The sequence below is a fragment of the Alternaria viburni genome (genome assembly GCF_023758015.1).
Source record: "Alternaria viburni strain BMP 2772 chromosome Unknown scaffold_32, whole genome shotgun sequence".
Lineage (NCBI taxonomy): Eukaryota > Fungi > Ascomycota > Dothideomycetes > Pleosporales > Pleosporaceae > Alternaria > Alternaria viburni.
Window position 1 is genome coordinate 220,724 of NW_026055801.1, and position 23,485 is coordinate 244,208.

General features: G+C 52.9%; 10 protein-coding genes across 10 annotated transcripts; 1 reads left to right on the forward strand and 9 right to left on the reverse strand.

The window, feature by feature from the left end:
- Window positions 1-212: 212 nt before the first annotated feature.
- J4E79_010677 (uncharacterized protein) lies at window positions 213-1,061 on the reverse strand (the record flags this gene model as incomplete). Its single annotated transcript, XM_049359512.1, has 1 exon — window positions 213-1,061. The coding sequence occupies one exon, from the start codon at window positions 1,059-1,061 to the stop codon at window positions 213-215; it is 849 nt and encodes a 282-aa protein (XP_049206043.1).
- Window positions 1,062-3,909: 2,848 nt separating this feature from the next.
- J4E79_010678 (uncharacterized protein) lies at window positions 3,910-7,491 on the reverse strand (the record flags this gene model as incomplete). Its single annotated transcript, XM_049359513.1, has 5 exons — window positions 3,910-4,808; window positions 5,405-5,953; window positions 6,731-7,324; window positions 7,378-7,424; window positions 7,481-7,491. 5 exons carry the CDS (start codon window positions 7,489-7,491, stop codon window positions 3,910-3,912), a joined length of 2,100 nt encoding a protein of 699 aa, XP_049206044.1.
- A 392-nt stretch (window positions 7,492-7,883) lies between these two features.
- Window positions 7,884-8,737, reverse strand: J4E79_010679 (uncharacterized protein; the record flags this gene model as incomplete). Its single annotated transcript, XM_049359514.1, has 2 exons — window positions 7,884-8,577; window positions 8,727-8,737. 2 exons carry the CDS (start codon window positions 8,735-8,737, stop codon window positions 7,884-7,886), a joined length of 705 nt encoding a protein of 234 aa, XP_049206045.1.
- Window positions 8,738-9,095: 358 nt separating this feature from the next.
- Window positions 9,096-12,239, reverse strand: J4E79_010680 (uncharacterized protein; the record flags this gene model as incomplete). The annotated part of the gene is made up of 3 exons (XM_049359515.1): window positions 9,096-11,622; window positions 11,672-12,051; window positions 12,108-12,239. The coding sequence occupies 3 exons, from the start codon at window positions 12,237-12,239 to the stop codon at window positions 9,096-9,098; spliced, it is 3,039 nt and encodes a 1,012-aa protein (XP_049206046.1).
- A 1,131-nt stretch (window positions 12,240-13,370) lies between these two features.
- J4E79_010681 (uncharacterized protein) lies at window positions 13,371-16,163 on the reverse strand (the record flags this gene model as incomplete). Its single annotated transcript, XM_049359516.1, has 4 exons — window positions 13,371-14,335; window positions 14,502-14,815; window positions 14,866-15,875; window positions 15,987-16,163. The coding sequence occupies 4 exons, from the start codon at window positions 16,161-16,163 to the stop codon at window positions 13,371-13,373; spliced, it is 2,466 nt and encodes an 821-aa protein (XP_049206047.1).
- A 1,809-nt stretch (window positions 16,164-17,972) lies between these two features.
- J4E79_010682 (uncharacterized protein) lies at window positions 17,973-18,445 on the reverse strand (the record flags this gene model as incomplete). Its single annotated transcript, XM_049359517.1, has 2 exons — window positions 17,973-18,309; window positions 18,363-18,445. 2 exons carry the CDS (start codon window positions 18,443-18,445, stop codon window positions 17,973-17,975), a joined length of 420 nt encoding a protein of 139 aa, XP_049206048.1.
- A 781-nt stretch (window positions 18,446-19,226) lies between these two features.
- Window positions 19,227-19,713, reverse strand: J4E79_010683 (uncharacterized protein; the record flags this gene model as incomplete). Its single annotated transcript, XM_049359518.1, has 2 exons — window positions 19,227-19,285; window positions 19,482-19,713. 2 exons carry the CDS (start codon window positions 19,711-19,713, stop codon window positions 19,227-19,229), a joined length of 291 nt encoding a protein of 96 aa, XP_049206049.1.
- Window positions 19,714-20,135: 422 nt separating this feature from the next.
- On the reverse strand, window positions 20,136-21,202 carry J4E79_010684 (uncharacterized protein; the record flags this gene model as incomplete). Its single annotated transcript, XM_049359519.1, has 3 exons — window positions 20,136-20,448; window positions 20,501-21,032; window positions 21,097-21,202. The coding sequence occupies 3 exons, from the start codon at window positions 21,200-21,202 to the stop codon at window positions 20,136-20,138; spliced, it is 951 nt and encodes a 316-aa protein (XP_049206050.1).
- Window positions 21,203-21,475: 273 nt separating this feature from the next.
- Window positions 21,476-21,855, forward strand: J4E79_010685 (uncharacterized protein; the record flags this gene model as incomplete). The annotated part of the gene is made up of 2 exons (XM_049359520.1): window positions 21,476-21,670; window positions 21,742-21,855. 2 exons carry the CDS (start codon window positions 21,476-21,478, stop codon window positions 21,853-21,855), a joined length of 309 nt encoding a protein of 102 aa, XP_049206051.1.
- Window positions 21,856-22,517: 662 nt separating this feature from the next.
- On the reverse strand, window positions 22,518-22,938 carry J4E79_010686 (uncharacterized protein; the record flags this gene model as incomplete). The annotated part of the gene is made up of 2 exons (XM_049359521.1): window positions 22,518-22,542; window positions 22,610-22,938. 2 exons carry the CDS (start codon window positions 22,936-22,938, stop codon window positions 22,518-22,520), a joined length of 354 nt encoding a protein of 117 aa, XP_049206052.1.
- Between the last annotated feature and the right edge of the window lie 547 nt (window positions 22,939-23,485).

Below are 23,485 nucleotides of genomic sequence, written 5' to 3' on the forward strand. Positions count from 1 at the left end.
ATATTGTCAAGAAGCGTCTCATACCCGGTACGAAAGATGATTCTATGATCGACCACCGTTATGCCTATCGTACATCGCCCGAATGCCCGATTTCGATGCCCCATACCCTGTGTCCCGAATGTCCAAACTCCCCAAACGCCATGCTTAAACGAGCAAAACCAGCAATCCCAATCAATCTGTTCCCATGACTCCTTTCCCCTCCAATCCTTTCCTCACGCCTCGCTTGTCATCTTCTCAACCTGATTCCCTCCACACCCATTCACCCTACAAGCCCAGCACTCCTTCCCCTCCATCTCCTCGCCAATAGCCGCAACATCCGCACTCTTCCTCCTCGGCCCCTCCGCATCCCCATTAACATCAACACCACTAACCCACCAGATCCCCGCCGCAATAACCTTGGCCACAACCTCCACTTCCGCCTCATCCCTGGGCGCATACACCAGCATAAACTCCCTCGGAACAAACTTCCTACACCACCCACCCCTCGCAAGCGGATGTCTCTCCCCCCACCCCATCTCAATCAACAGATTCGCATCCGCAGGATGCAACGTCATATGCATCGACCCATCACTAGGATGCGCATGACAAATCTCACCTCCACACGTCCTCGTAATCGGCACACTAGTAAACAACCCCGAACTATGCTTCTCAAAACAACTCGTACGTTCCAACAACCTATTCCCGGGAATCCGGGCAAGACCCTTAATCTTGGCTACCAAACAACCGTAAACCGCCTGCCCGCTCTTCTGCGTCTGCTGTCTCTGCGGCGCGATACCGCGGATGAGCGGTTTCGTGCCTTTGCGGGTGGGTAGCGAGGTGGCGGTGAAGTAGCCTTTTTGCGGACGGAAGTGTGGGGGTATGGCGATGGGGCGGAGGGGGTCGCGCAGGCAGATTAGAGAGAGGAGTTTGATTTTTAGGTAGCCGAGGGGGGTTGCTGGGGTGCCGCCGGGGCCGAGGGAGAGAAAGGCGCGGTAGTCTTTGTGGATGTAGAGGGCTGTTAGGGTGGGGAGGAGGAGGGCGAGCGTGGCGATGAGCATGTGGATGTGCGTTTCTGTGAACATGCTTGGGTGGGGTGGTGGTATGGTTGGTTCGTAGGATGGGTGTAGGGTTGTGGTGGTGAGGTTCTGTGGGTCGACCATGTTGGGTGCCCAGGTGATGTTCTTGGTTGGTCGTCCTGGAGGTAATTGAAGACGTGGAAATTGAACAAAGAAAGCAGGAAGAAGTTTGCTGACAGTCCTCTTATGACTTCCTTCTCAACAAGACAAGAGAAATACAGAACCCGGGAAAGCACAATAGCTCCGTGGCCCCAGTAAAGAAAGGAAGATCGGCCTCACACGTGCACTGCAGGAAGGAAGGTCGGTGAGTACCACGCGAGACTCAGGGTCCGCGGGACCTAAGAGGGATGACGTTGAATTGATACAACAAACAAAGCTACCCACTCAGATACCAAACGAGCGCCTCTATACAGTAGAAATCCAGAAGCAGAAGCCTAAAAGCCCCAAGTACCAGCTCACCGACCGACTACGAGCACACGCAACCCCTTCTTATAATCCCTCAGAAACGCCAGCAAACCAACGCAGCAACCATAGCGACCGACCGACCGACCGACGTCAACCCCGTGGTCCCCCAAAACATAATCCACGTGCCTAGCCCCGCATCCGGTTAGCACGGCCCTCACCTGCATGATTGTGGGGTTAGCGGCCGGCCGCGCTAGCAAGCCCATTGGCCCACATCACGGTGCCTGTGACGTTTGACCTAAATCAACAATGCTGGCCGTTCGCTTCCCCTTCTCTCTATTTATCCCTTAACTGCGAGTTACTTTCGTCATTCTGTCGTGTGTGCACTTGAGAGAGATGGTCTGGGCGCTTGAAGGGTTTGCCATCGCCGATGTGCGGGAGCAAGGGTGAGGGATTTGGGGGTTGTACGAAACGGAGCGGGCATTATGCTGGTGAGGGGGATGCTGAGATCAGCTGTGCTCACGTGGTCTTGCGCACGGTTATCTTTCTAGAAAGAGGGGTTTCTGGGAAGCTGACTTCTCGTGTTCAGCCTCTTTCTTACGTATGCCCGCTGTCTTGAGTTATGTGCTTGTTCGCCCGTCGCGGCATGAATTGGCGAGGTACGTTGGCACGCTTTGACCATCGGCTGGGTGTTCTGATCACCAATGGACGAACCGGAAGCTTGCCAGAAGGTCATCAGGCGCGGGACTAGCGTAGTGGTATCAATACCCGCTAGTTCACGAAAGCTGGTGTCGGCGTTGTTCGATAGATACCCTGCAGCGTGCAGCATGCAGTGTGATCGGAGGAGCGGTGATGCGTGGCGCGCTGTGAGCTCTTTGCATTATCGCCGAGCTCGGAACTTGGGTTCGAGACCATGGCTGTAAGTACATGCTTGTTCGATTTCATACTGAGATACCAGGTTTGTTCATGGGTATGCGTGCTTGCAGCCATGTATTTCATCATTAGGAAAACAACTCGGTCACCTCTCGATTGCATTGACACTCATGGCGCATTGGTAGAGGCGGCATAAGAGAGAGGCAAGAGAAGAGAAGAGTGTTATCAACTTAAGACCTTCGAAATGGTACGACTGCTTGCTGTTCACGAGGCCGGGTAGGCGATGGACACGTACCACACAACAACGAATGCTCTACAGATTCCTGCGCGTTCCAGCGCATCGCGCCGCAATCGTGGATCAGTCTACCCAGGTGATCCGCACCTCAAGAAGCTTGTAATCTGTGGGGAATCCAAGTTCAGTCAGATCATTACCCACGTGTTCCTGCCGTCCCGGTGGCAAACGACAATTCCACGACCCCTTCTCAGGTCGTCTTTTTCCAGTAATATTGACGAATACTGCCTCTTGCATGTTGGCCTCTCTCTGTTTTTCATCTGGCATGAAGATCTCAAGCTCGGCGGAGACCACTCTTTCGGATTGTCGCGCGTCCATGTTCTTCAGAACCGACACTGCAGATTTTATCTCATTCATCATGTCAGACGTGAGAAAGAAACTCCTGTAGCCCCCTGGGCAGAAATTCATCATGAATGAAGGAAATTCTTTCTGGACTTGGACCAATTGAAGAAGGTCGACCTTCCGTTCTTCACCAGTTCCGAATTTGTCGAGGCGTATGAGGATGTAACGGTTAATCGTTCGTAAACTTTCGTATGGTCGCTTGATGAAGAAGACGTGCAGGTAATTGTTCAGTTGTCGGAAAGGGACGACGGGACTGTATAGCCGCAGCTTAGTGGACGGAGACAGATACATAGGCGCGAAATCGTCGTGGACTTGCTCATGAGAATTGACAAGGTTTATGGCGTCAGCACATTTTGGTGTTAGATGGAGGAATTCGGTGTAGATGGCGTTGCGTAGCTCTGTATTCAGGACCTGAAATCAGCCCTGGGCAGGTAAATCGTGGGATTTGGAGACGTCGTACCTCCGGGTAGGTCAAGGAAATTCGCTCTGTGGCGGTAGTGTGCGCTGCTTCGAATTTTAGGATCCATCGACTGGTACTGCAGTGTCACACGACTCTTTTGACATACCTGACTGCCATACTGTTGTCGCGACGAGGAATAGAGTGCGTCTTTGACTCAGACTGAGGCGAGATCTTGACTCAGGCAATACTATCGAGGCGAAAGCTCATACAGTCTTCCAAAGAGGCTTTGCTTTGATGTTCGGCGGTTTGATGCCGTCGAAGAAATGTCGTAAACAAGACAGACTCGCACCACAGTCCAAGATGCGGCCTCCCGCCAAGACCACGCTAAACCTAACAAGTCGACGACCGGGCCGGCGTCAAGCTGCGGGCTGATTTCTCACATCCTTAAGCTTATCACATTGATGTGAACGGTCATTACGCATAAATTGCTCTACAGCCTTTCTTGCGCTATTCCTCCCGTATCTCCGTTCCACCAAAGTGAAATCCTATTCATCTTCCTCACTCTCGGAGACATGATATTCGCTTTCTGGTTCGTGCGCTACATGAAATCGCACTTTGACGCCCCCGCATTCAATACCAAATCCAAACTTTTCGAAGTCTTGTTCCGTACAGTTCGCCATCAGAGCGATGTCAAGATAGGCTACTAGACCGGCACTGAACTTCTCATCTAAAGGTGGCCTGACAGATAAAGACAGATCAATAGCAGCCAACTTCGCGTACAACGCATCCTCCAGGTTTCTGAGTATTGACAGGGGTACGTCGATGTCTATGTCGTCAATACTGAAAGTGACTAGAGCAGAATGACTCGGAATCGCTGTCTCTTCTTCCTCAGAGTCTTCCTCCTCAGAGTCTGCTTCCTCCAATTCTGACTCCTCAGATTGTGCTTCCTCAGATTCGTCTCCGTCTTCGTTTTGGTCTTCGTTTCGGTCTTCGTCTTGGTCTTCGGCATCGGTTCCTTCTTCTTCAGGTACCTCGGAGTGATCGCGGCGGCCGGAGTAGGCAGAGCGATTGGAGCGATTAGAGCGTCTATCGCGGGCATTAGGGTCCAGCTCCCACTGAATGTCGAGTAAAGGATATCCACGCATGAATGCGACAGTTTCAAAGAGGTCGAGGTCCCAGAAGCTCCTGTGCCAACAGAGATCGTTCCAGTCGAGCTGTACAAGGAAGCTGCAAGTGAAGTCCTTTGGTCTCTGGCTAGCGATAGGCTGGAAGGTGTCGCGCAGGAAGGGTATGAGGCAGTCAAGAGGTACTATAGCGTTGCCCTGACTCAGGTATAGTGATCCGAATTCGGAGCGGATCTGCCGATTGACTTGGAGGAACTGGATGCTCTCGTCAAGAGATGGGTCGAGGTCGATGAAGTACTTGTAGACGGCGTTGCGCAGTTCTGTAATGTGACGGGTTAGTTGGCTGTACCTAGGTATTTTGACAAACCGGTCCATGATCCGCATACCTCCAGATAACCTGTCAAGGAACGGCGCTCCGTCACTATGGTTCCTGCCGCCACCATCGTCAGTTTGTTCTTTCATCAAGCAGGATGTTCGACTGCAGCATACTTGGTTGTCATTATGGTGCTGTGTAGTGGTAGCTTGAATCCTCTGCCGGTGAGTAGTGGTGGACAGCTTCGTAGGTTGACTAGAAAGCTCTAGGAGCAAACAACATTTTTGGACGACAGGTCGTTTTGTCTCAGCGTCCGCCAAGATCTGCTGTGTAACATAGACAGCGCTAGACACAAACGACCAGGCAGGCAGCTTCTTGAACTTATAATACTGCCTGAGTTCTCGCATCTTCAGATAAGTGACATGAAATGTGTTATTACTCGTGAAGTCTCTTAGATCTCTGAGTTATCTCGATGCATTGTAATCTTGAAATGCTATCCCACTGCTGTCCCACGCATCTTCCCTTACTCCCGAGACATTGTGTGCGCTTTGGTGTACGGCTGCTAGTACAAGTTCGAATGTATACCTCCGCGTTTAAACTTACGCCCCCCAATATGGAGCTGGATATCGTCGGTATCTTGTTCCGTACAGCCATGGTCCAGCAGGGTGTAAATGCTTCCGATCAACGGCTCCCCAAGAATATGAAGCCATAGGGAAGATACCTTCTCAAACTCATGATCCTCCATATCCTTTAGAATAGACACATGAGTAGCGAAACCTAAATCGTTGTCGGGCTGAAAGCGGCCAGGCGGGACCAAATTCCATCTGATGTTGAGCAGAGCATACTTTCGCATGGTCGAGATGACGTCCACCAGGTTGAACAACCAATTGTTAGGGTCGTGAGTCTCGCTGCCGAGCTCCACGCGAATCGTAAATGTAACGTCGTCAAGCACTAAGGTCGTAGAAGGGAGGATGAAGGCGCGTAGGAAGCTAGCGACGTCGTCAAAGTAGACTGTGACAGTGCCCTGACGGAAGTACAACGATCTGAACTCGGCACGGATCTGCCGGTTGACCCAAAGTAAGTTGATGGCGTCAGTGCTACACGCGCATGTGTTGAGGTCGATGAAGTGCTCGTAGATCGCGTTACGTAGCTCTGTCTCAAGTGTCAGCTTGCCTCAGTTGAACAAGCAGAATGGTAGCACTTGCCTCCAGGCAGATCAAGGAAAGATTTCTCACCGCGGTGATGTTGTCTGTCGCTTCGTGAATCAGTATGGGCTCATGCAGAGTGATGTGCGGGTACTACTTACTCGGTTGTCATCGCGACAGTATGAGATAGTAGCTCAATTTATGGGTTGGTCTTGATGGAGCAAGCATTTCTCAGAAACACTTGGTGAGTGTCGTAAGCAAAGTGAGTATCTTGACAAGGACGGCAGGAGGGCGTAGATTTGCGCCTCTGCCAAGACTGCGCTAGGAAGATCAAGTGAGAGAAAAGATGTGGGTCCTCGAAGAGCTTGCGCACCGAGTGAAGGCTGTTGATTGGCTTTGCCTTCACCTAGTACCACAGACTTTACGTTGGTGGTTATCACAGTTGAAAAAGACGGTCGAGATCACTGTGTCTATTCTAGGCGGAGCTGGCCGCGCTATCGCATCTGCACGAAAGAACAGCACTATAACATCAAGGAATCTACACTTCGCAGATTAGACTCATCTTCTGTTTCGAACTCTCAGCATCTTAGTATAGGCCCTCTCCCATCTCATAAATATCCCCATTACAGACGCAAGATCTGGTTCTCGTGATCATCTTCGCTGCTCTATGAGTCTTTCTCCTCACTCTTCGAACACTGTAGTTCATCGTATGATAATCCGCGTACCGCGCCCCAAGAATTGCCTTCCCAGTAGATTTCCACATCGATGCCTCCACATTCTTTACGCAATCTTGATGCCTCAAGGCTCTTGACGTCTTGCTCAGTAGCACCCTTCTTCAACATGAGAGACAGGCAAGCCTCTACTTCGATCTCTCCCAACAGAATCGTTTTGTACCACTCAAGGTCGTACAGGCAGAGGTGTGCAGATTCCAGCAGTTCGAATTGGTTGAGACTCATTTCTTTCAGAGCAGCCACGGTGTACGCAACCTCTATGTCCTGGAACGCCGCCTCCTTGCAGTTGTCAACCAACTTCCATACAACGTTAATGAGCGGGTAACGACGCATGATCGAGACAACTTTGACCAAATCGAGTGACCAACCAGGTGTCGCACCTTCGTCGTCGGTTTGAGGTTCAGCAAGTCCCACCGCGAACTTGTAGGGGACGTCTTTGGGAGCCGAGTCGGGATATGCGACGAAGAACGAGTGGAGAAACTCATGGACATGATCAAATGAAACCACGACTCCACCTCCGAATATCCGGTGAAGGTAAAGCGTTAGGAACTCGGCGTGGATCTGCTGATTGGTGCATGCGACACCAGCAGCATCGCCGGTCAATGGCCTCAGGTCGATGAAATGCTCGTAAATCCTGTTGCGCAGTTCTGTAATATCGCGTATCAGTTTTCTGCAACAACGGAGTGTACAGGAGTTTCACCTCCAGGTAAGTCGAGGAACGTCTTTCTACGGCGTGGGCTTCCGGCGCTGTGTGTGTCAGTATCAGATCTGACTCACCAAGAAAGCTTCTGGGCACGACTTACTTGGTTGTCATCGTGAAGTTGCGCAATGAAAGCACGCTACTTGGGCAAGAGTCGAGAGAATGAGCGGTTGGGCAGAGTGTGAAGAAAATTGAAAATTTGTTGTGTGAAGGAGCGTTTGTTTGTGCCTGCGCCAAGTCCACGCTAAAAGTGCAAGTGGGTAAGGAAAGTGCAGGAGACGGACACAGCTAGAAGATGGCACGAAGCGATTCTGTCATTCATAGAATCTCGAGATTGGCTGAGTTCGTACCATGCGCCTTCTTCTTCATAAGCGCCATATCTTCGTACTCTCCTTCCGTCATAACCAGAGTGCCATAGACCAAAAGCTCCGTGCCGCTGTGCGCTTCATCTTGCTGGACAAACCCCGAAGACTCCTATCCAAGCGCGCTACACATTAACACAGACCCTAGTCATCGCTCTCCACATCATCTTCGTCCCAGTCTGCTCCATCTTCACCACCGGCCCAAAGATCTTCATAGTTATCCGCATCCTTCTTCTCGATCTCTGCCTTGTCGTCATCACTATCGGACTCATCTTCCCAAATGATCTTGACCTTGGCGTTTCCATACTCTGCGTAGAACCCCAGTTCGTCGATCTGATCTTCCGTGACCTCGCTCTTGACAATGATGAGCAGTCGAGCGCCCATGCGAGGCATCAGGACCGACAGGAAGTCACGCGGCAGCTTGTACAGCTTGAGCGTGACGAAAGCCATTCGCGCAAGTTTTGGGGCATCCAGGCTCTTGAGGGTATGAACGATCTCGGCGATGTCTTTGTTCCATTCAATGTCGAGTAACGGGTATTGGTTCATACAGACCACGACATTGAGCAGATCGACAGACCAGTTCTGGTACTCGAACAGATCGATGCTGACTCGGAAGCCGCAAGGGACGTTCTGCAGCGCCGACTCAGGGTAGTGTAGGAAGAACACATTCAAGAAGTGGTCGATGCAGTTGAGTGGAACCTTGACGTTGCCCGAGCGAAGGTAGAGCGTGCCGAACTCAGCATGGATCTGTTGGTTGACGAGAACAAGGTTGGCGACGTCTTCAGTCGTAGGCGCGAGATCGATGAAACGCTGGTAGATAGCATTGCGCAGCTCTGTACTCGCAAGTTAGATTGTGGCATTCAGAAGACTTGATCAGGATTGATGTTACCTCCAGATAAGTCCAAGAAGGACGTTCCGCCGCGAATGTCTCTGCTGCTTCAACAGTCAGTTCGTGAGGATTGAGAATGCTGATCAAACCCAACTTACTTGACTGCCATGCTCAATCTCCAAGTAATAGTGAGCGAATTGAATCACTTGATAGGAAGGGTAAAGAGGTAAAGTTGCTGTGGACAACGATGCGTTTTTCAAGGTCTCGCCAAGATCGCGCTGGAAAAATCCAGGTGAGCGAGAAAAGGTGAGAGTGAGGACGAGCGTCACTGTCTCCTTCCCAGTTTGGATGCGTATTGTCTCTGGGTTGCACGGACCCCGAAGTGATCTTTTACAAGAGGAAATACACAAGACGCGACGCACCTAGACTAGAGAGCAGACTGGAAGACTTGTACGGTAAAAGTTCATTCTACATACTGAATTGAATCGTTAAGTAGAGATTGGGTTTTCAAATCTTCTTTCAAGATCTCAATACGCGCCCTCCCTCTTCTCATACTCCATCCCCATGACAGTCCCCACCTTCTTCATCCCACTCCAAATCTCCGCATCAACCTCCAACTCCAAGCCCTCAACCTTCGTCGCGCCACCATCAAGACCCCAAAGCGAGACACCCAGATAGTTCGTTCCGTTGTAGTTCAAAATACCCTCCGTAACAGGGAACTTGACCTGCGGCCCAACATTGCTAACATACTTCCCATACTGCCAGCCATTGACGTAAAGCTGGACGCGGTACGCAGGAACACTCGAACCGCCACTGCTGCTGTTACCAGAAGAAGTGCCGTTGGTGAAGGTGAAGCTGAGCGGGATATCGTAACCAGATGGCATGTTGAGATCGAATTCCGTGGCGAAGAAACCGATTCCAGGAGCGGAAATACCGTCGGCGACGGGGCCGGCGGAAGCAATCCATTTAGCGTCGGTGGCGGAAAGAGCACCAGGGAGGTGCAGACCCTGGCGCTCGACGAAGAGACCGCCTTCGTTGAGGGGACCGCGCGAGATGTCGCGGTAATCTTCTCCACCGAGGTTACCAGTGAGCTTCCAGCTGATGTCGGAAGCGTCGTGGCCGGATAGCTTGTAGTCTAGGATACCGCGCGGGTTCTTCATCGTCTCGGTGCCGATGGTCCAGTTCTCGTCGAGACCCTGGTTGTCGACTACGACCGTGATGGTGTACTTCTTTCCCTTGGTCAGGTTTGGCATGGTGAAGGTAGCGCTTCCATTCAGGGCCGCGTCGTATCCGCGCCATGAGCCGAGGAATTGATCGCCGATCCAGGCGGATGAGCCGAATGCTGAGCCACCTTGGGTAGTAAGATTAAAGGTTGTCTCGTTTCCGGTTGCAGTGAATGTGCCACGGAAGAGGAGAGTGCCGGTGTGGTAACCATAGTCAGAGCTGTACAGCGATACTGGGGTATCAAGAGGACGCAGAGAGTTGTACGTCTTCTTCAGATCCGCCGCAGTCCACTCGCTGTCATCGTATCCGGGTTGGATCTCAGGAAGCGAGTCGACGTACTTCCACTCGAGTTCGCTAAGTTTGGGCAGGCTAACTTCTGGCTTAGTGAACTCGATGTCGGCGCACAAGGTTCCTTGCTCGGAGGTGGTGAAGTCGATATCCTGACCGTTGAAAGTCATCTTAGACACATCAGATGATGCGCCACCAAGAACCTCGACAGTGGTGGTAGCATTGAGATCTCCAGTGAGGGCGAGTGTGTCGCCAGTGACCTTGGCAGTGCGCATCAGGTAGCCTGCCTTGAGGATAACAGGGTTGGACGAGTCGTGGGGTGCCTGGTCGACGGCCCAGTAGTTGAAGGCTTCGACACGGTCGACCATGTAGACGTAGATGGGGCTGTCAGCTCCCACCTTTGCCACCTTTCTACCTCCATCAGCATTGAAGTTCAAGATTGTGACTCCACTAGTAGTCATGCTCTTGACATCGCCTTCGACGACTTCCAGTCCAGTAGCAGCAAGGGCCAATTCGTGAGTCTCTCCAGGTCCACCGTAAACAACCAAGACAGTCTTGTCTTCATACTTGTGCCAAGTGAAGACTTCGGCAGTAGAGTAAACAAGAGTGGTGCCGCCAATATCGTAGTCGCTGACGTGGATCTTGGAATCGCGGCCGTTAAGCGTCAGCGAAGTGCCGTTCATTTGGGGTACAGTAATGTTGCCCAATGTCGACGTTGCAACGTTGAGCTTGTAGGTTGTGGAATCCAGCGAGTTGTACTTGGAATGCCTGACGAAGTAGAATGCCGTCTTCTCGTTAGTGGCGGGAGTAACGCTAAGGTCACTGCTGGTAGTCCACTTGGAAGTCGAAGCATTGCCGCGTGCAGCAGTGAGGTACGCAGGGCTGACCTTGAAGAAGTTTGCCTGGAGCTTTAGCTCTGAGTACTTCGCGCGGTCGACTTGACGGTCTTCCTTAATGGGTGCAGCGTAGTCGTAGCTGGTGTAACCACCTGGGTGACCGAGGTTACCCCAGTTGGTACCACCGTAAGTCATGTACAGGTTCAGAATAGTGACGCCAAAGCTATACAGTTGCTTGTAGAAGACACGGTTGAATTCTGCGCCAACTAGAATGCCGCACTTGTCGAAACCTGGTCCACCCCAAGGGTCGAAGCTGCCAGACTGGAACTCGACGATGGAGTAAGGCGTAGTAGGGCTTTGCTGCTCGTGAAGCTGATGCCAGTTTGTTGGAAGATTGCCATCTGGCCATGTGGTCGGGTTGGCACAGTCAAACCCGAGAGGATATCCATCGTGTCCGTAGATGTCAACAGCTGCAGGTTGACCGGGTGCGTTGTTACCCTTAGCGGAGGCATCGTTGCTGATCAAAGGCACGATAATACCGGCGTCGCGAATCTGATCTTCGACGTATTGCATATAGACCGGATCTGGGAAAGGCTTGATAGCCGAAGTGGCTTGTGTGTACTCATTCTCGGGCTGAACGAGAATGATTGGTCCGCCGTTGGTGATTTGCGCAGGCGCAATTGTCGCCAACACATTCTTCATGTAGCTGTTCTGCTATTAGTAAGACGTCGCCTACGTCTAATGAAAATACGTACTTGTCGGTCGCCTCCAGGAAGTCAGGCGCACGGGTTCTCAGCGTGCCATTGACTCTCTGAATCCATCCAGGGAAGCCTCCACCAGATACCTCGGCATTGATGTAAGGGCCTGGTCTTGCGATGAGGTAGATACCAGCCTCTTGCGCGGCATCGAAGAAAGGCTTCAGATCGAAGACACCCTCTTCGCGGTAAACACCGGGTTTGCCCTCAAGCAACGCCCAGTCCACGTAGAAGGAAACACCATTGTACCCAAGCGCCTTGATCTTCTGGAAGACATCGGAGTAGAGATCAGGCACCGGTAATCTGTACGGGTGGACCTCGCCAGAGTACAAGAAGATGCGTTCGCCATGTACGAAGAGCGAGTCTTCATCCCATGTGACCTGGATATTGGTTAGCCATCGTCATTCCGAGATATTGCATCAACTCCGCAACTTACGATGTCTTGCAAAGCCTCTCTCTTGTACGGCTTAATCCACTGCTGAGGCGAATACCCCACAGCCCTCGCCGCAGTCTCAACCGCAAAACATCCCAGCGCAACCGCGCCTGCAAGCTTTGAAAAGCTCTTCATATTGACCAAAATACGAAACCAAAGGTCAATTAGCTTGTGGTCCGGTCAGATTCCGCGGGGATGGGACGAAATATAAAGCTTTCCGGAGCTCCAGACGGTATGCATGTAGCCGAACCGGGATCTTTCCTCGTTCCTGTCAAACAATGACAGCATCGTTTCCACGCCGCTCGTGCCATTGCGATCCGAACGCACATACCTCTTTTCCCCAGCGACTTTCCCCAGTCTTGCCCCATGTTGAGCATGCTAAGACCGCGTGTTGAACCGGATGAGTAGCCGTAGCGATACTAGCACGTCTAGTCGCTTCGCCGCATCCTTGACCATGCCAGAAGACGCAAGCACCGATTCCACCAATATCGCGACTCGAAAGGCTGTTAGTGCTGCGAAGTGGAGTAGATGCCCGCATCTCGGTTGAGGCAGGCGGGGAAACATGTCCGATGTGCGCCATGGCCGTTGCCCAGGCGGTGCAGATGGGGGACGATCAGTGGGGTTAGCGTGAGGGTTAATGCTTGGTCGTATAGTTGTGGATGCTTGCGGAAGCTTGGGTTGAGGCCTTTCCGCCCTGGATTGGGAAAGGCATCCGCGGTGTGATGACGACGGGCATCGGCGAATTTGCTCGGAGGTCGATTGTTAGTGATAATTGCGGATGGCATGACGGGGGTGAGATGCGGTGGCATGGATGATGAGTGATGGGTCGGAACCTCGTGGTAATGGAATGTGGGGGAGAGTTACCGAGGTACATCAATTCGGACCTGACGTAACAAGGCCTTGATCATCGCGAAAAGCAAGTGCGCAGACCCAGCGCGCGCATACAGAAGTGTAGGCCAAGAACGCTACCAATCCATTGCAACGAATCTACAAACATGCTATACTCAACGTGCATCTACATGTGCATAAAGACCGATCGATCCGCCCACGACTCTCCCGTCGCATGCCAACCCAAAATCATCGCATAGCAAGTAACCCGCCTATGAAGAAACAAACTCCGCTACATAACATCCTGTCGCCCTTAGAGATCTAAATGGCACACCAATGCAGCCACTCAAAGCAACCATCGCAACATGCGCCGAAGAAAGAGGTTAAAGAATGTGAAGAACATATTCGCGATAAACCCAGCGACAAACAAAACAGCCACTACTGCGGCGGATACGAATACCCAGACTGATAATACCCCGAGTTATCCGGAATAGTCGGAAAGCCATACTGGCCCCAATTGTTGAAGTCCTGAGCACTATCACCAATCATAACGTCCCCAGCCCAGCCGTTGGGGAAAGTGGCAGCGCCGCAAATCTCCATGTTGACCTTTTGCTCCTGTAGCTCTTGTGGTCGTGCCTGTGGCCATGGTTGGTAGACGCTGTGTATCGGGACGGATGCGGTGGCTGACACAGGCGATTGACGGGGATCAGACTGCTGGAAGGGACTTCTCAGGGGCTGCTGCTGAGTATTGGGATACGGATATGGTTGGTAGGGATGCGCTGGTGAGACCGGTACTGTGGCGCGCATGTGAGAGTTTTGATCATAAGAAGGCGTACGGCCGCCGTGCGCGTAGGTTGATGGTTGGGTGACTGGAGGAGGAGCTGGAGGTGTTTGTTGACCATTGTGATTGACAGCAGTGAAGCCGGACTGGTTACTAGACTTTTCCTCCGGCGCGCCTTGCATCTCATGCTTGACCGAAGCGGCGCTGGTAGGCAAAGTGCGCTCTGCGGAGTCTTCGTCATGCGGCAGTCTCGTATCTGCGAGGTCCTTATCCCTGTCGGGCCATTGTCCGTCGTTGTCGTTAGCGTTAGCAATGTCACCGAATTGCTTGTGCGTTCTCTCGAAGAGCTGCGCGTAGTCTTTCAATCCGCCACTAGCGACACCGTCACTCGAGTTGCTCTTTGGAGAATCGTCGATCTGGCCGCTCAGTTCTCGGTACTTCTTCTTCTCGCGGCGGTAATATCTTTGCCATTCTGCTAGTTGACTGAGCCACGAGCGGGCCATCTTGAAGCGACTCAGAATGCGTAGTAGGAAGCCGTTTGCGATATCATGGGCTCTAGGGTCTTTACGAGATGAGAGGGCGTCGTCCGGGTCCATGTGAGGAAAGTAGTGGCAGTAGATGGCTGGGGTGGTTAGCAATACCCGACCAAATCACTGTTAGATACTTACTGCCTATTCCAACGGCAAAACAAGAGAAAGCTACCGTTGGCGTTTGTACTAAATTGCTATGAACTTGTGAGTTCTCGATAGTATGAAGTAGTGTTGTGAAGTCGAGGCAGGCTTTCCAACAGTCTTTGGCTTGCTTGATCCAGTAGTCAGGGTCCGGGGGTTTCTCATCAATCAGTGGCTCATCCAACGGGCCGCGGGGATACGTCAACGTCCATGGTGATGTGGGCATGTACTCTCTGTACAACCACACAAAACACAATGTGTACATTGCATGTATCGCAACGTATTTGCCGGGCGAGTTGTAGCTACGGTCGTCGTTGTTGTCCGAGGTCAGCTGGAGGTGATCAGGAAGGTCGCGCTTCAACTGCTTGAGTTTGTCCTCCAATTTCTTGAAGCCAGTCGTTGCGCACCACGGTGGATTCTTGCCTTCTTGTCTACACGTTGTCAGTCAGATATCGCGGCGGAACGAACGAGGCAAACGGACCTTCTGCCGCGTTTACACGACCACTGTGAGACCTCTCCGAAGATCACAACAACTTTGATGTACCATGTTAGTTCTGCCTCCCCCTCAGCAACTTCCCACCTCCCCCCGTCCAGGGCACTGGCTCGATCTGCTCCGTCGTGGTCGTTACGGCGTTCCTCAGCATGTTTGTTCCATCGTTTCCTCCGCGCAGTATACATCGCATCGTCTTCGCCCAGAAGCCTTGTTCTTGCTCTTTTTCCAAAATTGAATGCGCCATCGCTACAGACAAGTTGAGTTCTTTGAAGTTGATCGGGCGTAAGCATCCTCGGCCGATCCTCCCCCCAACTCAGATAGCAATCCATGAGGACGCAGCTCCAAAAAGTACGCCGCTGAGTCTCGCGAAGTATGAATTGGTCCTTTTCCGAAAGGCCCTTTTCACAGTCTTTCAGTGGTGCAGGTAGTCCGCTTTCATCGACATCCAGGTGCGGGTACCCAAGGCATATGGCAGCTCTGATAGCAATCCCGACCTTCATCCAGCCCTCAGTACCTTGCAAATTGGTCCATTCATAATACCCCAACATGAGGAGTGTTTGGATCTTTTCCACATTCGGGGACCCAATGATATCCGTTCCCATCTGCGTGCGAGTCGCCGATGCGTAGAATTCGGCAACCCTGATCGGGTCATTACCCATTTGCGCTACGAGCTTGTCATGGAAACGAGCAGTCTGGGTAAGGAAGGCTAAGAGCAAAGGCGCATACACGCGCGGTGTTGGAGCTTGAGTCGGAGTCTTAACTTCAGATGAGCTGCCAGATGAAGGCGGCGGCCGCACAGAGCTGAGGAAAGTTCGCTTATGCAAGAAGGGGAAGTCGGTAGAGAAATGCTTCTCATAGATGTCAAACAACTCTTCCCAGACCTGAGAAGTAAGCAATGGTGATTGGAGAGCATCTTCAGGCGAGCCCAAGCCTTCTACCGAGCGTTGCGCTGTAGTCGATGTTGGTGCTAGTAGCTTGCGTCGCTTCTTGGGCGGGGCCTGGGGGTGTCAGCGCTAGCACGTGATATAGCCCAGGACGTGGACTCAGCCACGAACGTTGATATGCAACACGACTAATGGAGTAGTGGGAGACAAAAAAGGATGACTTACATCAAAATCGGCCGTGCTATCGCGGCGCACAGATCCTGTGCTGCTTGCGACAGCCGCGTGGTCCCAGGTACAGTCGCGGTTGGTATTCGCGCAAGCCTTGCACGTCGTGCCCTGACCGGTGTTTTCGCACTTGGTCTTGCTTCGGCGACATCTGGTGCATGCAATCTGCGAGCGCATGCCTCGTTTTGCTGAGGGCTCAGCACTGCCGCCGCTGGCATCAAGGGGCCCGGGAGTCTGCTGCGGAGACGCCTTGACGGTGGATGGAGACAGCTGGGTTAGGGGAGACTGCAGTTGCTGATGCTGTCCGGGAGGAGATGGCGGCCGTTGATGTCGTTGTTGTGGTGGGTAAGCAGGCAGTGCAGTTAGCCGCGGTGCATTCTCTCCGGTCATGGGAAGATGCGCGACGGCGCCCAGCTCAGGCGGTGCGCGAATATTGGCGATGAGTCGAGGGCGTTCTTAGAACGGGGGTTGATGAAGAATGGCGGTGCTGCGAGGCTGCGCGCGTCTTGTTGATCGAGTCCTCGGGTGATGTTGCTGCGATGTGCGGGCCGGAGAGATGGGATGGTTGCCGGAAACGCCAGTCACGGGCTGGGGCCGAAGATTACCAGACGACGACGACGAGATGCAATGCAGGTCGGAGGTCTTGCGCAATCGTCGCGTATTCCAGGGCAGCAGGCAGCACAATCTGCGGTCGCTCGGATCGTGTGGTTCCAGCGGTGGGTGCTGGCTGGCGTCTGCCTTCGATGCTGCGGGCACACGGGTATTAACGTTGGACCTTCCCTTCCGACGGGACGAGAGCAACTTGGCGTTGGTCCTTGCAGCGAGTGCTGCCATAGCATACCGTGGTATTTAAGCGATCGCTTCATCCGACAAACTTACCAGTCACCGCGATTTCTCTGCCGGTCTGCCGTCATGAGCTTATGCTTACCCTGACAGCCCACGGCCAGACACCCCAGCGGCCCAGCTGTTGGCCGCCGCGCAGTCGCAGCAGCAACCTCCCACTTCACCAGCGGCCCGGTTAGCACCGCATCTCCATCTATCGCTAATCCCGCCTGGTCCGAGTCTCTCAAACGCCTCCCTCTCTGCTTGCCCCAGCACATGAGCTGTCGCACGCAGAACGGGCGCTGACACGTGGGCGGGCCTGCATGCAGTAGTAAGGTGTCGCGGAGCCTTATGGCGCACGTACAAATACGCCCAGTCGATTGCGTTTGGCTGTCAGCCAGGCGCTTCACCGTCACCTTACTCTAGTCCGTCAGAACCATGCCCATCGTCGCCAGCGCATGTCCCGCATGGTTGTATGCAAGGCTCCGAACGGTGCAACACCTTCACATGATGCGAGCCTCCCGTCTATCTTTTGCCCCATCCAGCTAACTACGCATATCGCTACCTATGATATCGCCAGGCCGTGTTGGCCGGTAGACGTAGCCTCGTTGTCTTACTTCCGCGGGTCTGAAAGCGGCATCAATCTCGATGGCTCGGCCTTAGCATTTGCCTCTGCCCGGCAAATCACCTCGATGCGCTCCAACGACTCTGCGTCTCAACGACGTTGTAGATGAAAGGTGCCAGGGGTTCTCGACTACCCATGGATACGCCGCACTCGTACGTCAGGCCAAATGGGACATTTCTCCCCTCGCCACGGTTAGCGAACTATGTCGCGCATGCGCATGCGACCAAGTTCAGCCTGACATTGATGAGTGAGATTTTCTGCAAGTGGCCCAATCTGGCTGCTGCACGATCGGTGTAGACCTTGCATCTTATCTGCCCTCGGGCATATTATGTCGCACCCGTTGCGTCTGTCGAAACTGTGGTACATGGAGTCTAAATCAAGTTTTGATCATTTTATCGCGTATGGCGGGATGTAGCCAGGAGGTATTTAATGTACTTTGATTGGTCATGCAAACTACAGAAAGCTGCTTGTAGCCTTCAGCCTCTTGCACCTGGTCTGTTTCTGATCCCTGAAGGTCATGTCAGGCAACTACAGCCTATCTATCCCCTCCTGATATATCCTCCGTACGACGCGCTTGGACCACGTCCAATCGTCGCATTTGCCGTGGAAGGGCGATCTTGACGACGTAGGCCCATGAACTTGGCCATTTGATCTCGAGTCGCCTGGATAGCGGCGGTGACCTTGGACTGGGGTTTACCAGTCTCGACCTTGACGAGATCCTGGCTGGGAGTTTCGTCGACCTTGACTGCGGGCTGCTTTGTTTCGACCGATTTGGCCTCAGATGATGTAGAGACGACTTGAGACCGCGCAGCCGGAGAAGCCTTCTTGGTGAAAGTCGGCATGGTGAAGCCAAAAGACGGGACGGCGACGTGTTTGCTGTAATACTGTTGGTATACAATCCTATAGGAGACACGATGAAAGAAACCTACGGCTCTTCTGGAGTCTTTCCTCCACCTTCAGACGACTTTGATGTAGGCTTTGAAGACCAGCGGGAGCTGCCGAGGCCAGACATGATATCGATCTGCTAGGCATTAGTATCGCTTACCGCATACAAGTCGCGTTCACCAATACACATACCTTTGTGTATTTGTGATGTAGTCGTCAATGTGTATACTGATGTGAGCGTTTTGGTTCCCGAGATGTTGTTGCGGGTAGTAAGAGGAGACAAGAAAGTCAGGTCGACAAGTTTATATACACCGAGGACCTCCTAGCGTACTCGGCTTCACCTCGAAAGAGCGTGAAAACAAAGTGAAGGCATCCACGGTGACACAGAAAAAGATGCGATATCAGAAATATTGACGCGGTCACGCAGGATCTTATAATTGTGAGGGATAACAACGTTTGCTACTGATACACATGACACTCTCATGCGCCATTGTCCTATCCTATAGTCCTCCCGGCGTGACAGCCTGCACCTACCACTTCTCAACCGCCGGCCTAAGATCAATCTCCCAGGTAAAGTTCGTCTTTGGCTGAGTGTGCAACCACCAGTAATCATTCGCAATCTGCACTTCCCGTTAGCAAAAGACACTGCGGTATAAAGGAAGTTACTCACAGCATCAGCGCTCAACTTGGCCTCCTTAGGCATATCCTTCAACCACTCCTTCGTCCTCGGAATATCAATCACTCCATCAATAATCGCATGAGCAACATGCACCCCCTGTGGTCCAAACTCCCTCGCCAAACTCTGACTCAACGCCCTCAACGCCCACTTCCCCGTCGAGAAACTCGCCATCTGCGCATTACTCTTCACACTCGCCGTGGCCCCCGTAAAAATCAGACTAGGCGGATATTCACTCCCCCTCTCCACACCCTTGAGCAACAACGGCAAGAACGTCTGTGAGAAAAGCACCTAAAGATGGGTGTACGAAGTCAGTGTTTGTCTCACATGCACTCCGTACATCGGCAATTACTCACCCCACCCATCCCACTAACCCCCAAACTCCTCTCAAAAGTCTCCACCGGAATCTCCAAAAACGGCTTGCGCATAAACGCACCAGAAGCATTGAAAATCGCTGCTGCGGCTGCGACATCATCCCCAAACTCACTTTTTATCTTGGAGAGGGAAGAGGATAGGGATTGGGCGGAGGACACGTCTGTGGCTATGCCGAGGGCGTGACCGCCGGACTTGTTTATCTCTTCAGCGAGAGAAGAGAAGGATTCGGGGGTGCGGGCGAGGAGCACGACGGGGTAGGTTTGGCTGAATTTGCGGGCGACGGAGGCGCCGGTTCCGGGACCGACACCAGCAACGATAGCGATGAGTTTGGATTTTGATGCCATAGCTGTGTGTATTGGGTGTTGAGGTTTGGGAACGGGTTTGAGATAGGGATGTTGGCTGGGTGGGTGTGAAGGGGATCAGTAGTCGAGGAGGATGGGTGTGCTATGTAACGAACAAACGTAATAACAGTCTTTATATCTTGCTACAGTCCTCGGTACCTAGGTTCTTGTTTAGTAAACCGACTCTCGATTGGAAATGGAGATGTTGTAAGGCTGGTTGCATAACATGCGGAGATAGCTAGAGCGCGAGGTGCGTCATGATTAATAAGCCACCCCTCTCTCACATGTCCCCCATTAATGCACTATACACATGCATACTCACTCGCAGCGCCCAAGGGCAAGTCTGATTTAACGTAACTTCGTTGATGCATTACTTTGATCTATGCAACTCATGTCTTCATCACGAATCTCATGGCAACATCCATCTACGCCCTCCCCGCCCTACCCACCTGGATCATCTCCCCAGTAGGTTTATCGTCGCTCCTAAGGACCGGCCAGCTAGCTCCATCCGCCTTGACCAGCGTCATCTCGAGCTTGGTGCCTAGTATCCTGAACTTGCTCTCTTCCGGCTTGATAGTCGAGAAGAGAGGGAATTCAGTCTGGTAGCGCTTGCTGTCTGAGGTGGGGAGATCGAGCTTGACGTGTGTGGGTTGGAAGTCGACGACGGCGGTTGCTTTGTCGATTTTCTTGAGGTAGAGGGATGCGACGACCGAGGTGGCGGTTTGGTAGTAGTCGTGTCTGGGGGGTGGGGTTAGTAGATGGTCTTGTATGGTCTTAATTGGAGACGTACCGAACTGTCTCTAGTTTCTCCTCGCCCTCCTTCTTCTTGCCGCTGCCGATGAACAAATGTCGGTCTTTTGTCTTGCACCCCTCAATCTTCATGAACTGATCAAACTCCATGACCCGCCTCTTACAGCAACTCCACCCCTTGCTGCCCTCGTGGAAGATGGGCGCACCAGGGTGGTGTATGCAGCTCTCTCCGTCCCTATCGCCTCCCTTGTGTGTCGCGCCACATCCTTTCCGCCGACATGTCATGCCCTCCTTGATCTCCAGACTCGGGTCGTCGTCTTCGGATTCTGGCGGCGGCGCCGGTGAAGCGCTTGGCTTGGGCGTGGCTTGTGCGGTGGGTAATCGGGGAGCGGGCGCGGGGAGGGATTCCTCGAGCGATCCGAGATTGACTTGGGTGTCATTGGGCACGTCGGGGGCTTTGACGGGCTCAGGCTTGGGCGTGTCGTCAACGTCGGAGTGCTTGCCCTTTGTGCACGGCTCGATTGCGAGGAACTCGTCAAAGGTCAAGACGCGTGGTTTGCAGCATTCCCAGCCTGGGGAATCGCATTAGCACCTTTTCTGGTCTTGGTGATATACGCGTTGGTGGTGCTGACCTACCTTTCTGCCCCTCATGGAATTTGGGTGGGCCGGGATGGTAAACACACTCTTCGTTCTCGTCCTCGTACGTCTTGCCGCAGCCCTTGTGAACACACTTCTTCGCCATGATTGTCGATTGCTGTGAATAACGCGCTTAACGAGTGGAGAGAAAGGTCGGATGCGCGCTGCTTGTCGTGTTGCGATGCCCCAGATTTTGTTCCGAACATTCTGGAAATCAGCCGTCATCATAGGGTCCAAGCGCGAAGCTTAATCGATATCCTGGCCGTTGAAGCTTTCCATCTTCGGAATTGCTGTCGCGTCAACACGAGTTCCCCCGTCTGTACTGCACGCTCGTAGTCATCGGTACTGAGAGTGCGTGGGTTGTCAACACGTCGCCACCATGTTCCGCGCCACATCCCGCCTGCTCGCTTGCCGCGTCACCTTCTTCACCCGAACCCCATGCGGCCTGTGCGACACGGCTAAAGCAGTCGTGCAGAATGTCAAAGTAAAGCGGCCATTTGATTACGAGGAGATCAATGTCATGGACGCAGGGCAGGAAAAGTGGAAGAGCGCGTACGAGTTTGATACTCCGGTGGTAAGCCGACCCGGACCACGGGTCTATCTATATATGCGTGTAATGCACAGAGTACCTGAATGTTCAACCAGATCCACATCGACAAAGCCGAAGCTAAGGATACGACTACTTCGTCGCTGAAGCTTATGCATCGTTTCAAGGAAGAGGACGTGATCAAGGTCTTGGATCAAGCTGAGCAATCCTGAAGCCTCATCACATCTACCTAAGCCAGACTTCTTCTCCATCTGCAACCGCTCGCTACATTCTCCGCCATGTTATGTCGAAGGCGCGTGGTGGAAAAGAGCTTTTACCCGTTTGGTCGCTTGATCGAATAGACCTGTCTTCGGTCTCCCAGGCCCATCTGGTAGGCCATTTGTATCGCTCTTCTCCTCCACCACCATAGTCGCAGATGGCTCTACCTCCGCATCTGTCGGCTCCTCTTCCTTCTTCTTCAACACCTGCCACTCATCCCCCCTCTCCTCCACAACCACATTCCTAACCCTCCTCCCCCTCCCGCCATACCCCTTCTGATTCGACACAACCAACACCCCCGTCCCCTCATCCCTCCACGCACAACTGTAATGCGTATGTCCAAACGCCCATACCTTCACTACCGGCGACGTCCAACACACCTCCCTTGACAAATCAGTCACGAACCCCGAATTCATCGAACTAGCCGCGTGCCGCGGATCCGTCGCGCGGGCATCAACAGTCGGGCAGTGGTGTGTCGCGACGATCACGCTGCGATGCGGTTCGTTGGCTTGGATATGTTGGACCTGCGCGTTAAGCCACTCCAAGTCCTGCTCATGTTCTTCACAACTTCTTTCCGGCGACCAATTATGTATCCCGCGCTCTTCATTGTAATCCGTCATCCTGGACCCCACCTCGGCGGCCTGCTCGGGTTGTATGTTGCTCCAGAGCGTACAGCCCAATATCGTCACTTTCTCACTGAGATCATACCGATCGCGGCACAGCAGACGAAAACGACCGCCGTATTCCCGCCTCGCCAAATTTTCGAACTCCCGCATTCGTTCGACGGCATGCTCGAGAGTCGTGTGGTACGCTTCGTGGTTGCCAATGACGTAGAAGATACGACATCCGCGGTTCTGGTCAAGGAGATCGCACAAAAAGACAAAGAGGTTTTCGTGGATGACTAGGCCTATGTCTCCTAATAAGAAGAGTGCGCTGCCGGTGACTGTCAGGTTGACGTTCAAGTACTGTGGGTTGTTCACGGGGGTTTCAAGGTGGAGGTCGGAGACGATTTGGAATTGCGGCGTGAAGAAAGTCATCTTGGAGTTTCGTGTGTTGTGTGTGGTGTGAGCGGTTGTTCGAGCGAAATATCTTGATGGGTCGAGAGATGCGCTAGTAACGGGTTTGTAGTTTCCAAGGTTAGTAGTGGGCTCTTTGGGTGACCAATCGACGGTTAGGCGATATAAGACATGAAAGTCAGGCACGACCACGAAGAGATCCTTTCCTCGCGTGCATCAAGCATCACAGTCCCGCTCCAAATCCTCACACGCTCCACCAGCCACCTCTTCCCATCGACCCCATCTCTTCGACCGGCACAAGGCGCTCAGCCAGGACACGATACGGCTCCGGGTTCCAGAGCCCTTCACGAGGCAGTCTATGCCAAAGTAATGCGATGGCTTCACCACGGGTGGCGGGGTGACGGCAGCGGAGGGCTGTGAAGTATCAAGCGGGGACTAGGGATGTGTCGAATGTGAGGATTCCGGCGGCGCTCAGACGGAGAACTTGTGGGCGTGAGGGTATTGCGACGGTCATGCCGTCGACGAGATGGGTAGCATGACGAAGAATCGCTTTGAAGCTGCCGAGATG